Source organism: Poecilia formosa, unplaced genomic scaffold (genome assembly GCF_000485575.1).
Source record: "Poecilia formosa unplaced genomic scaffold, Poecilia_formosa-5.1.2 Scaffold30, whole genome shotgun sequence".
NCBI lineage: Eukaryota > Metazoa > Chordata > Actinopteri > Cyprinodontiformes > Poeciliidae > Poecilia > Poecilia formosa.
This window is the reverse complement of record NW_006799969.1, coordinates 3,588,527-3,612,667: the sequence shown is the minus strand read 5'-3', so window position 1 is coordinate 3,612,667 and position 24,141 is coordinate 3,588,527. Positions and strand designations below refer to the sequence as shown.

General features: G+C 38.3%; 1 protein-coding gene and 1 long non-coding RNA gene across 5 annotated transcripts in view; one reads left to right on the top strand and one right to left on the bottom strand.

Annotated features, from left to right (window-relative positions):
• Window positions 1–877: 877 nt before the first annotated feature.
• Window positions 878–2,021, bottom strand: LOC103136193 (uncharacterized). The gene is made up of 3 exons (XR_476010.2): window positions 1,751–2,021; window positions 1,615–1,674; window positions 878–1,121 (listed from the first exon to the last, which is right to left on the bottom strand). It is a non-coding gene; the product is annotated as an uncharacterized LOC103136193 (long non-coding RNA).
• Window positions 2,022–2,662: 641 nt separating this feature from the next.
• Window positions 2,663–24,141, top strand: part of tmem63c (transmembrane protein 63C) — a 34,753-nt gene continuing 13,274 nt past the window's right edge. Inside the window, exons 1-6 of one of the 4 annotated variants that reach the window (XM_007549332.2) lie at window positions 2,663–2,768; window positions 15,007–15,232; window positions 19,898–19,977; window positions 20,763–20,850; window positions 22,495–22,532; window positions 23,660–23,802. In XM_007549332.2, the coding sequence (XP_007549394.1) occupies window positions 15,023–15,232; window positions 19,898–19,977; window positions 20,763–20,850; window positions 22,495–22,532; window positions 23,660–23,802 (559 nt within the window). In that variant the 5' untranslated portion in view covers window positions 2,663–2,768; window positions 15,007–15,022. Of the gene's footprint in view, window positions 2,769–2,809; window positions 2,927–11,334; window positions 11,454–11,511; window positions 11,689–15,006; window positions 15,233–19,897; window positions 19,978–20,762; window positions 20,851–22,494; window positions 22,533–23,659; window positions 23,803–24,141 lie in introns of those variants that run through there. The other 3 variants (XM_007549333.2, XM_016670115.1, XM_016670114.1) reach the window with 3 other exon arrangements.

The window sequence follows — 24,141 nt, the reverse complement described above, 5'->3', positions numbered from 1 at the left end:
ACCGCCCCCTGCTGGTCTGGGTACGTCCTGTTATCCTAATTTTTTCTTTATGAACTTGACTTGCTTTTTTACTTTTAAGAGGATCTAAATGAAAGATTACCAACATTTCCTGTTTCTGACAAACCAAATTTTGACTAAAAATTTCAATCCAGATTCTGCATGAAGTGCACGAGGCATATTTAAGACTTTTAAATAATGGTTTGATAATACAAACAAACAACCTTCATGCTATCTTTATCTCCTTATTAAAAATAACAATAGTTAAAAAACAATTCTGAGAAATATGCTCAGCGTTTTTTAAAATTCTTTGGAAATCATTTAAACCTCTAATTTGGTGTTTTCATACCCACAGAGGAATCTGGATCCCAAAGTTAAAAGATGAAATAAATAACGTATAATAATTTAGAAAAAATATTAAAAATATATATATGTATTAAGTCGTTGCTACTACTACTACTAATACTGCTAAGAATGATAATTATAATTATCAAAATACAAATAATAATACTAATAATAATAATAATAATAATATTATGATTATTATTGTTAAGAATGTTGATTATATCATTATATAATTATTTTTATTTTATTTTTTCATTTGTTTCACATTCAACTTGCATGTACTCAACTATAATTATTATATATTATTATAATTAGGTGACATCTGGAAGTAATTATCTGCTCTTCTTTTCACTGTGGGAGTGGCTGGGGGATCAGTGAGTAGAGTAATGGCCTTGTAATCCAAAATTTAAGCGTTCCAATTAAGCATTTTATTTAAGAGTAGGAGCATAAAGGTGGAGGGGCTGAACATTAATACACACCACACTTTACAGATTTTATTAATACGCACCACACTTTACAGATTTTATTTGTAGAAGGTTTTGAAAAACATATTTTCACTTCACAACTAATCTACTGAATGTTTGTGTTGCTCATCAAAGGTTATGAAGATGTTTGAAGGGTTTTAAAATATCTACAAAGGGAAAGCTCTAAATGATACAGTGATAACAGTGTGATGTTTGGATTACATCTGAAAAGTCTGGATACAAGAACACTCCAGTAGGTGGCAATCCAGCCTCAGTTATGTAGCCTCTTCACAGGCGCTGTCAGCTTAAGGGCCCCTACAAATGGAATATAGCATCACCATCAAAACAAGATATCACCTTGGATACAAGACTGCTCTCTATTCTTACACACAAGAAACAAGTTCATACACCTGCTTTCTGTGAGTCTGGAGAAATATTTCAACACACATTAGTGCTTCACAAATAAGTGATTAAAACACAAATCGCCACTACTTCCTGCTTTTTACAAACTATATCCTAAATAAAACCTTTACTCAGTGTAGGATTTCTAACCTCACTGTTCGGTGGTAACAGCTCTGCTCTAACCCACCTGCCATGCTTCACCAGTGTTGTCATATATATATTACTCCACCATCCTCTGCATTCAGAAAAGGCTTACGGCAGAAATGGTGACTAGTGGGATATAAAATGTTAACAATGATTCTACACCAAAAATGGTTTGTGTATTAAAGGTATTTTGGGATTCAACCCAATAAAATCCATAATGCACTTATCATATTGCATGTTGCAAGGTAATCTTTATTCTCACCGCTTTATTGATGAGTCAGCTCATTTTCTTGCAGATTATGTCCATCCAGTAGGACAGCACCTGCAAAACAGTGACAAATACAATTAAACAGAATTAAACATAAACTGACTCATAAGGGATCCTACAAAATGTTTACTCTGTGATTTGGGGACGAGGGCTATTTTTTTTCCAAAAGAGAGTTTCCCTCATGGAGTTAGCTGTAGTCGTGAAGAAAGCTGCTTGACATGAAACAAAGTATTCTGCTTGTGTTGAGCACTGAGATTTCACCCATTTCCGTCCTGATGGGATGCACCCAGTTCACTATCTGGATCAATATGGATAAAAATGCTTCATCACAGGATTAAGAAGATCTCTTAGGTCAACAATATATTGATTCTCAGTTGCCTCTCAGTTTACTGGCTGAGAAAGGTATAACCACGCTAATGAGCCAGGTGTTAAAATGATGGGTTGAGGGACCGTCATGATTTGTTCCAGTCCACTTGTAAAACTTGGAGAACACTTATTACAAAGTGTCCATATTCTTTGAACTTTTTTCATCTGTTTTACAACCACAAACTAAAATGTATTTCACTGGGATTTAAAATGATCCCCCAACACAAATACATGCATGTTTAAACCATGAAGAAACTTATATTTTTCTCCTTTTTACTTTGAAAAGTGGCTCAAGCTCAATCAAGTTCTAGAAATGTTCTAGATATTTCTAGAAAGGTTTTTATGATAACCAGCTTCTTTTCATTGTAAATTTCAACAACCAACATCTATGATGCCTTTAAATTAGCCAATACACAGCACACCATGTTTGTTTGTTTTTTTATTATTTTTATTTTTATTTTTTTATGTTTAAATGTTTTATGTTTCTGAGCATTTGGGTTGAATTATCCTTTGCTTACTTTCAGATTCATTTTGTGAACTGACACACACGCTGATACAACTATTGAAAATATACTCCTAATTTCTTAAGATTAATCTTTATGTCATGGCAAAACGGAATTAAACGGGTAGTGATTATTTACAGACGCTCCCTTCGCGGTAGGGATAATTGTCAGACGGTTCCTGAGTGGGTGGGAGTTTCTCTTCTTTCTTGGAGAAAAAAAAAAAAAAAGCAGCATCCTCATCACCAGCGCCAAACGCCAGCGACCAGGAAGCTCCGAGAGGTGAGCAATGTGAAATTTAAACTATCCGTTCAGCGACCTAAATGCGCACTGAAGGGGTTTATTGCGCTGATTTTGGCGCAATCGTCTTTATTAACTCGCACAACAGGGAGAGGTGGGTGCGCTGGCAGATTGGTGTGCCGCAGCAAGCAGGAGGAACAGTGAGTCGCCGAAAAATGTTTGCTTGCTTGGTAAAGAAAACCTTGTTTCCTAAATGTAAAGAAGGCGTGACAATGAGGTGAACACGGAAAAGTTCATTGCGCGGGTTGATGCCTCTGCTGAGGATGATGATGATGTTCCTGGAAACGTGTCAGATAGTGTTACACCCAAAGCAGGTGCATCGTTTCTTCTTCCCACTCGAACACCTATTGTTCCTCCTGTAGAGTCAGCTGGGTGGTCAACTCAGCGTTCATTGTTGTTTATGTTTATGATTTTAGGAAATTATAGTTTGATTTGTGAGGTTGTTCATTCATGCTGCGATCAGGCTGCATCCCTGTCAGTCTGGACTCTGCTGGAATCACAGACACAAAGCCTTTCTTGGTCAGCTGAGCAGGCATGTTGACCTGTTGATTTATTTTATTAAGCTGGTTGCGCTTTGCAAAATTGTTCGTATCCTTTCAGCTTGTTCTCATTTTGCCACATTGCAACTGCAAACTTAAATGTAATTTAGTGGGGGTCATAGACCAACAGAAGGAAATGATTTATGGGTTTTACAACTTTTTGCAAATGGAAATCTGAAAAGTGTGGTTGGCATTTGCATTCGGCCTCAATAGAGTCACCTTTTGCTGCAATTAGAACAAAGCTGGATTGTATCTGTAGCTTTGCGGTTGTCAGACTGGATGGATAACATCTGTGAACATCACCTTTCAGTCCTTGCTGCAGATTGTTGGTCAGATTTGGGTCTGAATTATAATTTTCCACAAACTATTTCATTGAAGCTCTATATATGGTTTCATGTTAACTTCTTTAAGTCTCAAGTCTGTGCTGCCTTAAATATTTTTTCTTCTCAGATCACTCTGTTTAAATACATCCCCATCACCTTTAAAACTGCCTAATCTGAGTATTGTTTCAGATGTTTGCTGCAACTTGGGCTTTTTACTTCAACACTGTCTCCTTAGACCCGATTTGTCTTTGTAGTTCCTCGAAAGTTACGATGGACCTTTTGGATTATTCTCTGATTATTGCTCTCTATTCAAACCCTGTATGCTTCAGTGGACACCCATGTTGTGCTTGATTTGATCCCCTAGGATGGGAGCTGACTACAAACACATACCTCACTTTTTCTTCCAATAAGCCATTATGCATTACTACTTGTTGGCCTATCTCACGAATTTCCAATAAAACCTGTTGCTAACTATCTGCTATGTTCTGAAAGAAATAAATGCTGGTGTCATTTTTACCCAACGGAGAAGGGAGATGACCTTAAGAAATGCCAGATTCACATTCACTTTTGACATTTTAGCAGGTCAGAAAAATATGTCGCACCATAATTGGGAGCTTTGAAAACCAATCTTTTAATGTTGCCAGAAGTGTGTTAGAAAGCTCACCACATCTGATAACGTCGGGTAAATGACCGTGATGATGGTAATTAGTGTTGTTCATTAGAGAAGAGGAAGTGGATCTTGTTTCCAGGCACCCATATGTGCATCATTCTAAAATAGAAATATTTCCTCATGTTATTCAGAACCTTAGATTTATAAAAATAGACTGTTTCCTTGGAGCTTGACAAACCTCGCTGCATCTGAAAAGCCATTAATCCAGTATCACCGGAGATGCCCTCATTGAAGGGGGAAAAGCGTAACATTTCCTCCAAACGAACATGCTGTAAAGGTTTGATTATTCCTGGCTGTGTGCTCTTTAATGCACCGAGTTGGAATGAAGGAAGGCCAGACATGCAAGTGCAGACCATTGTAAACATATTCACACCACTTGAACTTCTCATTTTGTTGTGTTGCAAACTTTACATAAAGTGGTGGATTATTCTGAAGTGAAAGAAATCCTAAAAGTTTGGGATCCTCACAGAACAGCTGGAAAATTATGGCGCATGGTGGCGCAATACTTCTCAATGTTTTTCCAACCATTATGCCACACAGAGATTTAACCCTTCTAGTGTGAACGTGTTGGAAACGGCCAAATCTGCAGTACCGTAATTCATCCAAACTTTGCGCGATCTGAAAATTTCCAACAGTTTCTGAAAGGGGAGACGTTTCGCTTTCCAGCCAATAACGGGTTATAACGATAAATTTCACTCCCGTCGTAGCAAGGAGTGAAATTAATCTGAGATCTTTTAATAGACAGTAAACTGCGAAAATAACCGCTAGACATTGAAGGTTCTGGTTGTTATGAATAAATGGGCAATATACATTTTCTCACAGGAAATTTAAAGAACTTTGTACAATTAAAATAAGTAAAAATATCCAAGCAGAGATTTTACACTTAGGACTCAAAGGGTTAAAAAGGAGAAGCAAAAGCAAATGAGGTGGATTTAACAGTTTCTGCCAACCGCTGATGGTGTTAATCAGGATGTGTTTCTGCAGAATATCTTCTCTCTGTCCAGAAATTAAGCTGTTGACCTGTCGTGACAGGATCTCAGTCAGAAGGCTTTTCAGATTATTGTAAGACTGACTGCTACTGGAGATCCTTTGTGCCCACAGCATCACCATTCACAAGCATTCTCTTCCCTTTGAGATCAATTAATTTAATTAAAAAGGGGGCTGATGCACAATTGTAGTTTTTGTCACACAACAATTTTACATCTACTTTAAACTGAATCTCTACTTTGAAGAAATCTATCGGGTAAATACTCAATAAAACAAACCCATGTTTGTGACCACAATAATACAAAATTGTATCCAAGTTCAATGTGTGTGAATATTTTTAAAAGAACTCACACAAGCACATGCACTATGTTCTTATAGTCAAGCATGTGCTTGAATTTGTTTTTCTCCTCAGATTTTAATAATGCGATAATTTTGCAGCGTACTGTTGCTTTCAAAATTTGATCCCATACAAGGGATGGAAAAGTGCACTCTGAGGCCCCTAAGGGGGAACAAATGAATGCCGGTCGTCTTCAAGTATCACACAGACATTAATAATTCAGGAGGTTTTAAGCGGAGATTGATAAAAGAATCTGGCAAACGCAGAAAGACATACTTCCTTCAGAGTCAAGATGAAATAAGTTTGGTTAAAGCTAAAGCTGATTTAATCAGTATTTTTTTTTAATAACTTTTCCTTCTCAGTTCTGTCCTAGCTATAGCTCACAGCAGTTAAATTAATTTTCTTGATCAAAACTGTAAAAAATGTAATTAGGCAAAACAGAAAAAGGCAAGGAAACGACATCCAAGAACACAGCCGAAGGTTTAATTGCAAAACAAAATGTCCACCCTAATCGAAGGCAATTATTGTAAAATCTGCAGTTCAAATTTGAGTTTGTAAGGTGGGGGAAGTTGGTTGAAATCTGGTCTAGAAAGCAGGAACTTGAAGACGTAACAAACTGGCACTCTGGAATAATTTAAAAGCGCTATTTTGCAAATGACTTCTTTTGACGAAAATTATATGTTTAAACATTTTTGCAGGTTTCAGATACATTATACTTTCAGGTCTGCTCCAAACCAACAGTGTTGGTGTAATATCTTCAGGAATGCATCAACATCTGTGTCACCTGAATAGCCAGCTTTATGTTGGCAAACACTGCAGTGGTTGTATCAGTTTTCTCTACTTTCAGTCATTGTTTTACTGCCAAGAGTTGAACTGTAACATGGTAATTTAGCTTTTAATACAGTATCCTAACATATTGTGTCATGCCACTCAAACTTTATGTCCTTCTGCAGTTTATCCACAACATGTGATAAATGGAAGATAAGTTACAATACTGATATAAAATCACACTCATTCATTTAGCTCACACGCAGAGAAAACAACAGTCACAGCTGACGGTATTTATCTGGTAGAGAATGAATTTCATCTGCTCTGTGAACATTAGTAGAAATTTTGTTCTGTTTTGGAATGCATAAATGTTAAAGGCATTCTTCTACATGATAAATTTCATGCTCAATAGCTGCAGGCTTATTTGTGGTCTGGCTGTTGACTCCCTAGTAATCAAGTTTGATTATCCTGGGGCAAAAATGTTTCCAAAACAGTTTTTATTCCCTGTTCTTATTAATTTCAGCATAGCTCCTCACTTTTCCTGGGCAAACAATTTTGTGGTAGAATTGTTTAATCTATAATTTTCCCACTTTGCCATTAACCAGCTTTACATCTACTGAACGTATTCCTTTTGAAAAGCCATAGAGATTGACATGCTTCAATACTGTCCTGTTATAAATGCAATGCATATGTGGTATCATATTCCTGTTTTACTGATCCAGATGAATCGGGCCCTTTCCACATAATGAAATTCTTCTTTATTTTAATTTATTTATGTTTCATATTTTCAGTATTTTCAGTTTTTCTGGTGTTTTGGTCCATATTTGCTCTTTAAGCCTTTGTAAGAATAATTTAATATTTTTGCTTAGTTCTGTTGGCTTGTTGCATCATGTTGAACAGGAAAGGGGCTCAGGCAGAGTGATCAAACCTTACAAATAGTGAAGCTGATGCAGAAAGATCCCTTTTTATAAGTCAGATGCATGCCATGCATATTGAGAGGGACTTCTTTGGCGAGAGAGGAATAAGGAGACCAGTGTGTTGCAATAATTAAAAATGAACCAAATGAGAGATGAAGAGGAATAGAAAGAATTCACACTTTAGCAGAGACTCCATTCACACCACCAAACGGTTGTCTTATAGACTTCCCCACGTGTTCCCTGTGGAGGTGATGATTGCAGTGCTGGCTATTATTGGGAGTGAGATGTGTAGTGCTGCACGTATTCAGGTCCTCTCTGTGTGAATATAAGGACAATTTGTCCCCAACATAATTAATATGAGTGTGCCAGGATGATTGCATCATGTGTGAGTTGTATTCATGTGAGTCATCTCCCTGGCTGCATGTCTCAGGCTGTTGGGTATAAATGAGACCGTCGGATAGCACTTTGGTAAAACCCCCTTTTGACAGAAAATCGAACACAAACATAGGCTTGATGATGCCACGGATAGCTGTGAAACCTCCATTTGTATTCCATCTGTCATTTAAGCGCAGCCGCTCCGCTCTTCAGGCTCCGCTTTGTTCTTTTTACGTATTGTGGCGGGGTGTGGGCTCCCTGCTATTTAGGATTCAAGCTGTGAGTTCTCCTGTTCCACAGGGGTCCATCGGATTGATGCTGATGCACGCAGCATCATCACTGATGTATACGGACCAACAAAGAGGTCCTGGTAATCTATCATCTATACATGGCATCAAATATTCATGAGTTTGTGCAGACATCATCTATTCTCATTTGTCACTTTTCGCAGGCTCCTTTTTTTGACAAACTGTTTGTTTTTTCTTAAATATGCAACCACCTGGTAGAAAGTGAGATTGAACTTTTCAGGATTAGTGTAAGAAATTAGTGTGTTTACAGCACTTTGAATTAAATGCATTCTTAAAGTCATTTGCAAGTTAAATCAGAAAGACAGGACACAACTGAGCAGGAAGACATGATGAGACACTTTTTATGCAATGCATATTTTCGTCATTGCAAAAGTATTCATACCCTGCAAAGTGTCACATTTCAAGCTCATAGAAAAGTTTCAGTGTGATTTATATGATAAACAAAGACAAAGTGGTAAATAATTCACCGTTTTAAATCTGAACAGTGTGGCTTGTACACATTTAGCCTAACGGTGCTTTTAGGAAGCATTTGGTTGCACAAGAATTAAATTTAGGGATATCAGAGTTAAGGGGACTGATTCAGATTTTTATCTATAAAAAAAAAACATTAATCTATTTAACTTTGATTTTACGTAATACACCAACCCAAACAAAACAATCAATTATGCTGAAGGGTCCTGTGTTCTGACAAAATGCTAAATACTACTGAAAGTCTCTAACTCGGGTAGTTAGATGGCTACTAAGAGCATTTGTGGTCCTAAGTAAACAGTCTCTTGTTAGGTTGTTTGCTCTTTCAAGTGATGTGTGCATTTGCGAATTGAGAAGATATGAGTGGAATAATCCAGAATATCTAGACATGCAATATGTGATTGTTGAACTGGTCAATTTCACATTCGTCCTGCTGCATGTAGCTCCACAGAGCCCAGATGGGACCTAATGAGGAGTCTATGTTCAGTTCAGTCTATGTAGCAGCAGCCGGACAGCCCTCAAAGGGGAAGCTTATGTGAATCCAGACAGGAAGCAGGTGTTAAGTTGGATGAACACGGCCCCCTTTTGCAGCCATCGTTCCAGCCATGATATGGATCATTCAGCCCCCTGAAACGTCCTGCATAAAGGGGATGCCAGACTCGGCAATGAAGCAAACACAACTCACCGGTCTGTGTTTATGAGAATGAGCCGTGAGAGAGTCAAAGCCCCTTCCCTTCTCCTCTGCTGAGCAGGTGGTGAGCTGATTGTGTTCACGCCTCCGCCCATTTCCCCCCTTCAGACTGAATCTGAAGAGGCTTGGCCATCCACTCATCCAACACCCCCAGCTCCAGTGTAACATCATCAAAACGCACACCAGCAACTTCTGTGAAGTTCAGAAAAACATCCATTCACACCGTAAATCTGCTTAGGAGGCATAGGAGCTTGATTTTTTTTATTTTTATTTTCATAGATTATCTGTCTCTTGTTATATTATCAGGACATAGTGAGAGTTTTAACAAATATGTAAAAACATCCAACATGAAGTTCTCCTGTATTCCCTGATATCTTAATGTGAAGTAAAAAAAAACAAAAAAACTACTATGTTAACATATTCTGTGCATGACTCATTTGAAAATAACAGTAATTCAGAGGCAGAACACTTTTTGGAAAAATAACACACATTTTACAGGAATTGAGGCAAAAATGAAGTGAAACTTTAACCATATAGCAAAGTCATTCTGAGTCAGTTGTTTTCTACTTCCAAAAGCAAAAAGCGTCACAAGAGAAAACGGCCTCTTTAAGAAGGCTGCAGTCAGTGCAGTCAAGAGGGAAAGTGCATCCCTGCAACCGTGATTCTCATTTTCACCGAGACGGTGAAGCATCCTTGAGAGGTTGGCCTTTTTCTCTCACAGAGACGACCAGTTAATTAGATGCCGAGGTTCATATGTCAACAGAGGCAAACGTTTTATTTATGGCCCATTCCTCTGAGACTGCGGAGCCATCGTGCTCATCATTCCCCTCAGGCATGCAATGTTTCTTTATCCAATTGAAAATTTGACAAAGGCATGAAACCTTTATAGGTGCTGTCAGCCATTGCTGTGCGATAGTTATCGGACTGTCATACAGCTGGGAGCTTCAACTCAATCCGATTTTAAAATGGTAAATGTAAAATTGGATTACCGATCAGTTTCCAATTATAGCATGGCAAAAACGAATATTATGAGACTTAAATGACAGTTTCAGGTAGCTAGTAAATGTCTTAAGTTTCAGTCTTTAACTCAAGACATTCCCTTTACCTTTGCAAAGTTCTTAAATTGTCCTAGAAATTATTGTGATAAATGATGTTGTTTTTGACACCATTTTCAAGTAATATATCGACGATAGTGGCATACTAAAGTAAGTTTACCCCCTCAGAGATTAATAAACTTTAATTTTATAAAGGCCACTCCACACTGGAAGACAATTTTAAATATCCAAAATAAAACGCATCCAAGAACAATCAATAAAAAGCAAATAAAAACCACACAAACTCAGAACCATAAATAAAATGGATTGTTGTCTTTAAGTAAAATTGTCCTTCAAAAAAATACTAAACATCAGAATGTAAGTTATCAAGCCCATTTTATTTGATCGTGAGATGAATTGCTAATCCCTTTTTTGCACAAGCTGCAGATTTACAGCTAAATAACTGTTCAATTTGTCACTATGAGCTTGTTTCATTGCTAAAATTAAGTTGTCTATTTGTATTTCTAATTAATTCTTCCTTGAACTCAAATATGCAGCTGGTAAAATAATGAAAAGTAAGCTTATTTGAAACAGTCTATGGTGAATGTAACTAAGGTACTGTTGGGGAGCCTGATGTATCTGGTTTCAATTAGAGTTTATTGCAACTTATTGATCCTCTGGCTGGCAGTCTATTTATTTTTGCCTGAAACCGCCTGTGGCATGATATCTTCACTCCAACTCAAAGACAAAAGCCTGACTTCTCCATAAATTCTCATCCTTCATTTAATGGAGACTGGATAAAGAGGACATGTCCCTATTAAGTGACTAAATAAACACGTTTAGATCTTCACAGTGTGAGTAGTGCCAACCCACGCACACACACACGTACACAGATAAGCCTCAGCTGTTTTCTTCTGCTGCAGTAAACAGATTAGCTGACATGAGTTTGCTTTTCTTACCGCTAGCCTTTTATTTTTTTTATTTTTTATTTTTTTCTAAATCAAACTCGGGTGTCTTTTCTAACCAGCTGTCAGCTCGCATACTGACTTCAGCATCTGTGATTATTAATTGTCTGAACTGGGTGTGCATGAGGGATTTCACTCCTCCTGCAAGAGCTGGCCACAATCCTGCTTCACCAGCCAAACATCAGTTTGTAAATCTGCTGCGCTGGCTTTCGGAGCCCGATTCAGAGGAGGAGGGCGACAAGCAGAAAGGAAGGATTAGAAAGACAACCACATTTGCAGAGTTGGGTAAGCTGGAAGAGAAATGGATCGGCATGAGCTTGTTGGAGTGTTCATACTGTACACGAGGGGATGAGAATGGGAGCAGTCTCTTGCATGGAAGTGCTGAGTCATGCTGTGGCGTTTAGACAGATGCTGTGTGAAGCGTGTATTGAGCTGGCCTGTATCGCTCAGCAGCCTGTCTATCTCTAAAGGAGGGGGATGAAGGAGTCCTCTGTTCTCATCACAGACAGCAGAAAGCAAAGTAAGTATCAGCAGGAACAGAAAACGTTCTGGATGACTCTGAGGCTCATCATGTTTCCAGGTTGCAGCTACATAATTATGTTTATCCTCCTCAATAAGGCGTGATTTCTGTTTGATTTAGCTGCTGTCACTTCACGTTACTGTTCACACAGCTGCTCTGCGCCCTTCTGGTTAACAGGAACATTGATAATATGAGAATAATTCTGTCTGAAGCTGATATTTATAAAGATAAGACTCAATAAAATATATAAATTTAGGTTTAGCACTGTAAATACAAGACTTGTTTTATAATTTCAGCCTCAGTTGTAAGATATATTTAATTAGCCTTGATCCTTTTTAATGCACAGCGTCTGTTTTGCTGCATTGAGAATAACTTGCTCTAATACATAAGATGCTTCATGGTGAGATTTACTTTACTTACTATTTTTAACCCTTCAGTGTTTTGTAATCAATGTTTTTGATCACCACCACATCAATGTGTTCCTGGTCAAGCTCGCCATAACATTAGGCAGTCAATAGGTGGTGCTGTTTACAAGCCTAAAAATTAACATTCAGTGAAAGTGTCAGAAAAGATCGAATAAAGTGGGGTTTTTTAGCCAAGGATTGGTGAGGATTACAGTCTAGAATAGTTGACTTCCTGAAATGTTTTAAGTACATGACATCAGTGTAAAAGTGATATAAAGTATGTGACTTTATGTTTATGGGTGAAGCTAAAGTGTTACTAAATTAAATGTTAGCTGTGTTTTGATGGCAATTTGTGATGATCAAATTGCATACTTGGTAAATTGCACATTTTATGGTGAGAACTTACATTTTTGCTCATGACCACGCCCACATATTTAATCACCAAAGACACAAAATGATACAGATTAATGTTAAGCTGCTACATAGAAATCACTTGAAGTTTGTTTAAATTCACAAAATGGAAAGTTGGATCCAAATTGGATAGCTTCCTGTTTGATGGTGAACTTTGTACCTGCATCTTCTTACCTGTAAGATGCAGTTTGAACCTAATGTTTAAAAGTGTCAAGAAATCCAGTAGTGTAGTAAAATTCATAACATCCTGTGGTCAGTGGGGAAGGACAAGGTAATATAATGTAGGTGTGTTGAGGAGTGGATTCTGTTGGAAACCTCTGTTGTTTTTTTTATGTAAATGTTGCTGTAATTTTGTGTTTTCTGGTGAGAAATCAGGTTTTAATGCCTGGCCAGTATCAGATGGTTTCTAAAAGAGTGAAAAGTTTTGTAACTTTTACTCTCCAATATCTTAAGAATTTGCAGATTTGATTGGTTGCAAGTAAAACGTAGGATTTCGAAAAGATATTTTGCTTTGCATAAAAGGTGAAATAAACACTTTTCCAACAGGCCTTTGCACAGGCCTCAGAGATCAAGTTCAATTTATTGCTATATATGTATAAACACTTGGAGTTTCATATTTAGGTTAGTTTAAAGTGTTTCTATGGAAACAGCTCTATAGACTAGCATGTTATAAACTTGCCTTCAGATGTGCCCGCTGGAAATCTCCTTCTCCACAGGGAGGTTCAGTATCTGAATATTGACTGTTTGCGATCACGTTTCTCAATAGGAGATGCGAAGGAGCTCACAGTGGTGCAGAAGGACCCTCTTTTTCTCTACTGTGTTGTATTTTTGCTCTTCTCTCCTTGATGAGCTCTCCTCCTACATTGTTGCTTCTGCTGGGGCTTCAGTTGCACAACAAATGCCAAGTTATAACTCTCAAAAGTTTGGCAAACGCCCTTGGGAAGCGACGTCATTGTTTTGGTGATGAATCACGCCAACAGTTTCTTCGATAATCGGAGGCAGGCTTGAAGACCTTGAGTCACAATGTGCTAACTTGCAGGATTGAGATGGTTTTAGCTGACATTTACTGCTCCAGGGTGAGCTGCAAATTTACTATGAAGAGCAATCTATATTTGCATTGTGAAACCTGATCTGATCTAGCTGATGTCATAACAGTCAAGTGAATTTGCTGTATTTATGCAGAGCTTTGTCTGAACTGTGCTGCTGCTCCATTGCCTCTGTTTATTCACTGAGGAAGGTACACAAGCTGGGCAGCTGAGGGTCGGTAAGGTATTGATTGAAAGTGAGATTAGCATGTACTGCTGGAGGACAGATGGTTCAGACCTCAGCTCTGTGGTCACGGCACTGACCAATGGATTCTCTGCAGGCTCTGACAGCAATCTGTTAATGCACTGAATATGTTTTCAGGATTTCATAGCTGACATAAAGAACAAATGAGGGCACAGTGTTTCTAGATTTTTCACCCTTAAGAATAAATTTTACTTTTCACAATGGCTGATTCACTTTTAAGGAATCACTGATCTTAAATTTGAGACTTTTACTGGGATCTCTTTTGATAGACCAGCACATTATTTGTAAAGTATGTGTTTTTGACAAATGGGAATCTGCAAAAGTGTGAATGAGTCATTAGGATTGCAGCTAGAAGTTTATTAGGGTGTGTCACACATCTTTTTTTAACACTAGAAGCTCAATCAGACTGGATGGAGAAGCACTGTGAACTTGGACTTTATGACTGGACTTTGACTTGGCCGTTTTTGGATCTTTGAAGTAAACCATTACATTGTAACTCTAGCTGTTTGTTGAAGTCAATGTGCATTATAAGTTCAGACCTCCTGCTTCCACATTTTTGCATGTCCCCTACCCTGCTTTGAACCTCTAAATATCTTCATCTCTAACCTGTCTGATGTATCACATAGATTCAGATCAAACTAGACTGAAGTCCCTTGTTTTAATGTTACAAAATGTGGGAAAACAGATTCTAACACCTGGTCAGGGTTAATAATAATGTTTTCTACTTTTAAATAACACCTTCTGTCTGTAACATTGTAAATGCTGTAAGAGGTGCTTGTTGGAGCATCTATGTTTTACAATTGCCATCGCTGTATAAGTCAGCATTTTATGTACTTGAAGCAGCTCTAGTTTAATTTGTTAAAACGCACAGCTCAGTTGCTGCTAACGGACCACGACGCTTAATGCTCTGGTACTAACTCCACTTACGTAAAGTGCCACTTGCTAATTAAAAAAAAACATTCACACTTTCACCACTTTCACATCCCCTTTTCGCTGTGTCTAATCTATTGCATAATAATGTCTATTGTACAGTTTTGTGAATAATGGATTTTAATACATTTTTGAGTAAAGAATCTATGCTTTATTTTTGTTATGAAAGATTCTCCTGCAATATAAATGCACATACATAAACTTCTTATCATTTCCTCACCTATGTTAACACAAAAAGAAGAATATGCATTTATGTGTGCCTTTTGTCCGTCGTCTCTGTCAGATATGATCCAGTCCTGATGGAGTCGTCAGAGCTGTTGGAGACCAGCGCGCCCCCTGTGGCGCTGCGGCACGTCGAGCTGGATGTCTTGAGATTCCTGCAGCCATCGGGGGAAGAAAACAGCACGGCAGAGCAATGCTTCCGCTCTCACTCTCGCAACAGCGTCCTCCAGGGCCTGCCATTTGGTGGGGTGCCCACGGTCCTCTTCATAAATGCGGTGCTTTGGATGGTACAGGCTCTCACACACTCTTACCAAGAAGTCTGTTCGCTCATTTGTCCAATAGCAGCATTCCCTGGTTTTCTGAAAACGTGTGCTTTATTTAATATAACTAGTGGAAAACAGTAATTTAATTCTACAGATGACCTATTATGCTTCTGTAAACAAGTTAGGCTAGATTTGTGGGATATTTGAAATATGCTCATTACATTTTTTTGAACCAAATCATTGTTGGATAATGAGATTTTAGTCTGCTCAGTTCTGCCTATTTTGAGCCTCTTTCATAATGAGCTGTTTTAGGGCTTCTTGTCACTTTAAATCTAAGTCAACTGCTGCTGGCCACGCACCCACTTCATCTCACTTGAAAATGACTGCACAATTATACAACTGCTCATTTCTGAAAAGTGGAAGTAGAGCCTCCTGCACAACCAATGAGAATGCATCAAGTGGTTTCTGAATATTGAGTCAACAACAAAACACTTGTCTTTTCCAGCAGCCATTGCACAGCGTGTACAGCGGTTAAACTAGCTGACCAAATGTGTTGGAGCTCTGCTTGGGTTGCTAGGTAACTGAGCAGTGTCTGTCGAATGTGGCTTAACAGTTGAGAGGTTTTTGAAATGACTCCTTTTCCAGACATCAAAAAATATTAACATATTGTCAAGAAACACAAGGGGGATTTTTTTAGGTGTTTTTGTTGTTTTCAGAAGCAGATGAGATCCAAATGTAAGTGCAAAGAAATCTACCTTTTCCATAACAAATTTCCTTTGATATATACAGTGGTGATAAAAATGGGCAGACTAATAACACAACAAACAACTTCATATGTATTTGGTTTGAATGCATCATTTATTGTCTACCTAGTGTCAAAATTATGCTTTTAGGGTCAAATATATTCATACACCCCTACTAATATTTGGGTAACTGACGCTAATCAGGTTACAGAGAGGCAACTTACCTTTTGAAGAAATCAAAACGCTTCTTGCATGAAGCTGGTTGGATATTTGACCAGTTACTCTATCAGAAATGGTGGAGCATTTTCAAATTGGATGGTCTCCTGGTATGGCTCACACTTTTAAAGCATAATCCACAGACTTTTAATAGGATCGAAGTTTGGGCATTTTCAGAAGTGCCTAATTTTTAACCTTCCAGCTGTTGTCTTTGGGTAGTTCCTGAATTTGGAATTTTGGTCTTAATTATACTACATGGAACTTGGTTATCATCTTACTGTCACTGTCAAAAGTTGATGCATAATTCTTTGATTTGGAAGCTTCATCTTGACCCCTTCAAACATTTTTTTTTATGTCGGTGTGACCAAATAACTCAAACTTTGTGTATTCTTACCATAAAACATTGCTGTTGATATTCTGGGCAGATATAAATTTTACTTGTTAGGCCTTAACTTTGCTGAAAATTTATGGACTACCAACAAATGGTGTGCAGTCTCTTTGTTGTTTACTGAAGGCCCTTCATCCAAAGCGTTTTAGCCTGTATGTGTAATTGTGAAGCTCTATCTCAATCTGATATAGGTCATGATATGTTTCCTGCCTGTAGGTTTCTATTTGATGGACTTTGGGATTTTTGTCTGTGAAAGGTGCTGGATAGATAAAATTGACGTACTCATGATACTTAATAATGTTGAAGTATTTATATGGGTAAGTAAAAATTGCCATCAGGTTCTGATCATAGAGGCACCTGAATTCCTAGCAAGTTAGTTAGAGATCAGAAGCTACATAGCTGGTTATGGTGGAGTTAGAGTTAACAAACTGAGCTGAACAACATGAGGTTCCGTCACATCAGTGACCAATTCAGCCTGCTGGCAGACTCGGGAGACAGATTTGAGTTTCTGGTCTTTTCGAGGACATGTCAAATGACTCAAAGTTAACGGAAATCAATTTTTAATTTTTAAAAACATGTTTCGAAATAGGATCAATCTCTTTAAAACTCTTCCAGTAATTTTGCCTTTGTCCACCGCTGTACCTTAGACAGGTTTGACTGATGACAGTGTTTCTAAATAAGTCTGAAGCTGCCATCACCTTGTTCAGATATCACGAACAGATCGATGCAAGCTGACAAGTAGAGTGTGATGGATGAGCATAGTTTTGTTTTTGAGAAAATGATTTAGACTTTCTAATAGAGATCATGTGTCATTCCTCTGAGAGCTTCAGTGTCGCCGTAAATCCTCGTCTTCCTCGCTTCTTTCTCTCCTCTGTCATTACGATGCTGCTGCCACCACTCTCTGTGGCCTTTAGCAACTTGGACGAAATCATGTCTGCATCGGCTGCAGTGAGGCTCCACCCAACACTTTTGGAATATAATAGAAAATAAATATTGCATTTCCTAATGGTCTCTTGCAGTTTTAATATTGTGCATATTGTCAGTATAATTTGTCTCTAGTTTCAAATACAGAAATAAGATTTATGTCCCATAGTAACGGTGCTTTGAAAAGTATTCACATCCCCAGAACTTCAACATTTGGTCATGTTACAATTAAAACATCAGTATATATATTTTATGTGACTGCAAAAAAAGTAAAGTGGAAGGAAAGAGTGATGCAACATTTATTACCAATATGACTCTGAAAAGTGTGGTATGTGTTTGTATTCAGCCCCTTTCACTCTGGTACCCCTAAATCAAATCCAGTGCAATCTCCAACTAATTAATAAATGGAATCCGTCTATTTGTAACGTATATTTAAACTGTTTAGATAACATGGTGGAAAAAAAAAATGGCGTTAAGGAACACAAGTCAAAGGTAAAGCTTGGGAGGAGCTGCAGAGATTCACAGCTTAGGTGGAAGAATCTGTTAACAGGGGAGCTATAACCTTTGCATTCCACAAATTTGACCAAAATAGTACAAGAACAAATGTTCTATTAAAAAAGTGTAAAAAGGTCTGAAGTTTGCCAGAAAACATGGTGACATAGAAAGCATGTGGGAAATTATTCTACAAGAAGATTGGTGCAGAAACGGTGAAGCTACTCAAAGCTAAAGATGGATGGATCTAAATGCAGGACAATCTAGGAAGAAAGAGCTTTATGGGCTGCAAAAGAGACTGTAGCAGAAATTTATCTTCCAGCACATCAGGAACCTTAAAGATGCATCTAGAGCTACAACAGAGTGGCTTTAAGTATGTTCATGTGCTAGAATGGCCCAGTCAAAGTCCAGTTGAGGATTGTGGCAAAATTAATATCCATGTTCAGACTCAACTATTTTACAAAGGCAAATGGGCTCATATTTTTATTTGAGTCTCTAGATATCCAAAACTGCAGAAACAAACCACAAAAGATTAATTGTAATTCTATGAAAAAAGGTTTTTCTACAAAGTATTGATTCAGAGGGACTGAATGTAAATGCATGCCTCACACTTTAGAAATTTATTAGTAAAGAATTCTGTAACCATGCACCCGCTAGCCTTCCACCTTAGTAATATGCCCTACTTCTTTGTTGGGATTTTGCATAAAATCCTCCAAAATGCACTTTGATGTGACATCATATGTGAGAGTTTACGTTTACGACAAGAGTTTCTAATTTTAACCCAGCTGCACTCAATTTGATCTGAGATTTTGGTCCCCATAATCATGTCCATAAACAGAAATGCAAATGCATCACATTCTTGTCACACATGTCAAGTTAAATATACTTTTGAGAATCCAGTTTGTGCATTATTTACAAACACTGGTGTGCTGTTTCTGTTGCAGCCTTCCAGATAATAATAGACTTCAACTTGGAGCTGTCAGCCGGCTCATTTCCAACGTCAGGCCTCGTCAGTCTTGATCTCCGCTCTCGATCAGCAGCCTCCATCTTTTAATTGGCTCATCTTATGACTGCTGAGTTGTCAAGCCAACAGAGAGGGTTTGAACGCCGTCTCCTAATGACGGGCATGAGTCAAAGCGTGTTTCCCTCCAGGTGACGGAGGACACCTCCGCATTAATCCCATCATCACACTGAATAAAATATGTGCGGGAGTTATAGAGGAGAGCCACACTTCGAAACAGGGAAGTGTTTAATGACGAGGGAGGAGAAAAATACTAGGAGGAGAAACTGTAGCCCATCATTCATCCAGGGGCCTCTGCCGTGTTTTCATTGCTTAAAGATTGAATCATTCAACATTTAATGGGCGCTTTCCTCCATTAACACAGCTGTCTAAATCGGCTCAGAACAGGAGATGATTTAATGCTGCCATTAAAATCAAAAGCTCATCGGCACGTTTACTCAATTTGCATTCATCATTGTTCATCCATGACCTTTCAGTTATGTCCGTGGACACCACTTAACTCCACTTTCCAACTGTACTGAGTGAATAGGTTTTGTATTTTTAAAACCTGCTTGAGACAATCTACTTGACATCCATTTGAGGTTATCCAGGTTTATTTTTTTGCAGCTGACCACTCTGATCTGACATGGCTGCATAGCATGTGTTCATGCGTTCACGCTGACCCGGTTCTGATAGTTTCCAAGACAACCACACACGAGAAAGTACAGGGGAAAAAAGGAGGATGGCTCTTTGTTGCTGCAACAAAATGTTTGAATTTCCTGAATGCAAGATGGAGATTTTGGAGTCAGCTCCTTGATCAAACAGTATGGAGACACTTGAGCCGGGGCTTATAAGAACAAAGTGTTTGACTGAGGATATCTGATTTCCCAGAAGCTCTGAAATCATTTCCGTTTTTTGTGTTGCAGTTGTTATTGCTCATCTTTTCTTGTCTGAGGAAGGCTGCGTGGGACTACGGTCGTTTGGCTCTGGTTATGGAGAATGACAGGTAAATCCCTCATTCGCCGCCCTAATCAAAAAAATCTGATACACTCTGCAGCCTGTGAGGCTCGTCCAAATGTTCAAGATGGGAGAAATTATGCTCAGTGGAACGGCTCCCTCTGCTGGTGGACAAAGATGGCACATGCAATCCTTTACTACTGAATAATATATAATAATGAATAATGATTTTAGAATAAGTTGCTTTGGAGTTTTCCAATTATGGGTGTACTGAAGTAGTATCTTTTAACTGTATATTCATCTTTTGTGTTTCTTCACTGTAAATGGAAATATGGAAATTAAATGCGTTATGTTTTATTTCTCCTTTTTTTTAATTGGTAATATTAAACATGCCCAGGATTATTTTAACCAGAATGAGGAGATCGACATATGCACAGGTTTCCCACTGTTCAGTCAGTATTTGGAGGATGATATAAAGTTGTGAAATGAGTCTGCTCTGTGGGTTTTTGTGCTCATTCAGCACCCTACATCGTGGGCTTGATTAATCCTGCCTGACTGGTGGACGCGTCACAGCTCGAGCAGCCAGGCAGCATCTGTGCATTTTGCCAAACGGCCCTTCCTATATGTAATTGAATTACGCTGCCTAATTTGACATTCAGCTGAATAGTCAGTGGTGAAGCCTAAGGATTGATATCTACTTACTTTGTCACATGCTTGTTTTTGATGTCCTCCTGACTCCAAAGCCCCTGGCACCTAATGTTTGTTTATTTGGGGCAATGATGGGCCATAAGTGACAGTTAAAAATGTTATTTTGTCCCTTCTTGTCCTCCTTAGTCTTACATCCCTGTTTTATGGCGAACCAAGTGAAAAAGAAAAATCTCCCTCAGAGTCCAGCCCCTCCGACTCTGAGACAAAGGACATGGTGAGTTTCAGAGCCATTGACCATGATGAAGCTAAAACCAAATGACCCATTTGATTTGAGAAAACATAACTTCAGAAGTCACTTAATTTATTAAAGATTATTGGAAAGCTGACACGAGAGGCCATAATTACTATCTGAAAAGTTATTGCTGTTTGGCTAAATGAAGGCTTTATTTTGTTTTACACTTTTCTTTGTTTCGTTTAATAACGGGAACAATATAAAACCAATATAAACAGATTTAGTTCAGCAGCACAACAAACAGTGTGTGTGTGTATGTTTAAAGTGTTGCTATTTTAAAATTTTTTATGGCAAAAACCCTAAACTTAAATGTTTTTATGTGGATTTTTATGAGACACGCCAACAATAAGAAGTGCATCATTTTGAACCAATAAGAACATTAATGTTTTCCAAAGCGTGTTGCTCGTTAAAATCAGAAAAACTCCATGATCACACGTTCCAGTATAATTAGAGATGTGGGTCACATTTTTAACCTAACCCGGCTTTAAACTTCTCCACAACTTTCTTCCTGTTCTGTCTGTTCCTTGATCTTTGATTCTTTTTGTTCACTAATGAACAAAAAGAACTGGTTTAATCTGGATTTAAAAAGCTTTTAACAGGAAGAAACCTCCAGCAGAACCAGAACCTGGCTCGGTGTGAGCAGCCATCTGCTACAACGAGCTGGGAAGTCAAGAAAAAAAAACTTTTTTCTTTTTTTTTTATTTATTTATTTATTTTTTTATTAAATTTAAGTTCTAGAGATTTCAAGTTGCTCAAATAAGCTTCTAATTTCTTTTTACCCAGCATGCGTAGTGTTCTAAAACATGGAACCACAATTCTGGACAGTTTCCATCTTTGAATCACTGCACATTTGATCATCTATTTAGTGTTTTAAAATTTGAATTGTACAAAATGCAGGTTAAAAAAAATATATGTTCTCACTCTTCCATGAACTTGTTAGTTGGCAGAAGGTCATGGACACCATCCAATGACAAATTGAACCCTATCAGACAATCACGAGTGCAAAAGTATAGCAGCAAGTTGATGCTTATAAGGTAGTAAAGGCCTGTTTTCCTCCTGCACCACTATCTTTGAGTCAGTAAAACTATAATTAGGGTAAACAAAAGTGATAGAATGAGGGGGAGACTGGTGGAGTCCAGCCATCATCACCCTGCACAATATTTTTAAGAAATACTATCATTACCAATACTAAAGATACTGCACAGACAACCAGTCTCACACAGGTTTATTTACAGTAAACCAATGTGTCACTGTTAATTTGCTGAATCTATTTTCAAGCCTGAAAACTGCTGCATGCTGAGTTTTTCATAATGAGGCCCGGTTTGCCCAAGATGGCGCGGCCCCAACTGTTTGGATCGTGACTCAGCCGAACTGTCTATGACTCCCCGTGACACCTGTGTGACAGACTGAAGTCACTCCCTGCCTGTTTATAACACTGTAAGTCAAAGAATCAGACAGGAGTCAGAGGCCTGTGCCCACACAGAGCCGAGGCGGCAGTAAACTGATTACAGCGCCAGCCTAGACCCATTAAATCTCCGTGTCACCCTGCAGATCTCATGCAGAGTCCCCGCATGTTGCCACAAGTAGCGTGTTATCATCTGTTTTGTTGTTCTCTTCTCATTCCAGGGCTTCTGCTCATGGCTTTCATCTCTTTACCATATGAAGTAAGTTAACACACAGAAGTTTGTTCTGAAATTATTTTTCATCCCCCTCTAATCTCAGCTGGTGTCACCATCCAACGTAAAGTCTAGGTTGCAGCTCTTTTAGCAGCTCAGTAACCCTGGCTGGGTTTATGTGGCTTTCTGCTAGATGCTTGCATTAACTCAAGGCTGACTGCACATGGCTGTTTTAGCCTGTAAAATGGTTCTTTTAATGGTATCCATGGTTTCCATAGTATTGTGGTGGCGTTTGGGTGCTGCTGTTTTTAGCTCGCATGTCAGTGGCTCACCCGGGGAAAAGCAAACCCACCCTGAAAGTTCACAATGTGTGGGCTGCATTCAAACCAGAACACACCGCTTACCTCATCTTCCTGAACTTCCTGCCCAGGAATCTCCATCTTTTAGCTTTAATATTACAACCAATGTTTCACTCATATCGACTTTGAAGCTGCAGATTTTCACGTTTGTCAAGCACTAAACTTAGATTAAACTGTTGTTGTTTTTGTCCGGAGGGCAGAAATGCTCAAATAAAAAACACTTGCAGGCCCTTGTTTTCTTATTAAATGTAAAACATTGTGTGACATTTATTGTATCTGCTTAAATAATAAAACTACAACATCCAAGATTTTATTGAAGCAAACAAAATAGCTGGATATTTTTAAATGCAAACCATAAAACAGGTTGTTTCTTGATTATTTTTATGTTTTTTAATGCAGGTTATTGTTTTCTCAGCCCAAGTCTGAGCCCAAGAGTTGTTGGATGTTTGTGGTCTTATAATAATACCAAATTACGGCAAATGCAAATACCTGGACGATAACTAAGAAACATTTGTATTTTGTCTGTGAAATGTATCAATCTTAAATAAATAAAACAAATATTCTTCACCTGTGTTTACAAGTCATATTTGCCTATCAGACCAAAACCTTACATTGAGCTGAAAAGCCAATCTCACTTGTCAAACCTGGACTGTAAACTAATTGTTTTTTTGTTTTGTTTTGTTTTATTCCTTAAACCATGAATTTGGCCATGTGAGAACTTCATATTTGTTAACTCAGAAATAGTTTCAAGAACTTGCTTTCAGTTCTGAAGAGTGTACATTTTGGATGTTTCATCCATATATTTTATGTGTGCAGGGATGAGGAGATCCGCAGCAAATGTGGCATCGACGCAGTCACATACCTATCCTTCCAGCGCCACATAATACTGCTCATGACGGTGGTTTCCCTGCTCTCCTTGGCTGTAATCCTGCCGGTCAACTTCTCCGGGAACCTCCAGGGTACGATGGGCTTTTAGGCAATTATGCAAGGAACGCTGTACATCACCCTAAATGCACCATTCCCACCATAAAACATTGACGTAGCAGCTGTGGGAAATTCTTCAACAGCTGGTCAGAATTAATGGGAAGGTGGATGAAGTTAAATGCAGGGCAACCCTAGAGGGAAAACCTGATAGAGGATGGAAAAAAGACTTGAAACAAAGGGTGGAGGGGTTACTTTTTAACTGCAAAAGTACTCTAAATGTTTAGTTAGAGTTAGCAGATTCTGATTAAAGTTTATTCACGTATTCGAATGACCTAGTCAAAGTTCAAACCTAAATTCAACTTTCTTTGGCAAAA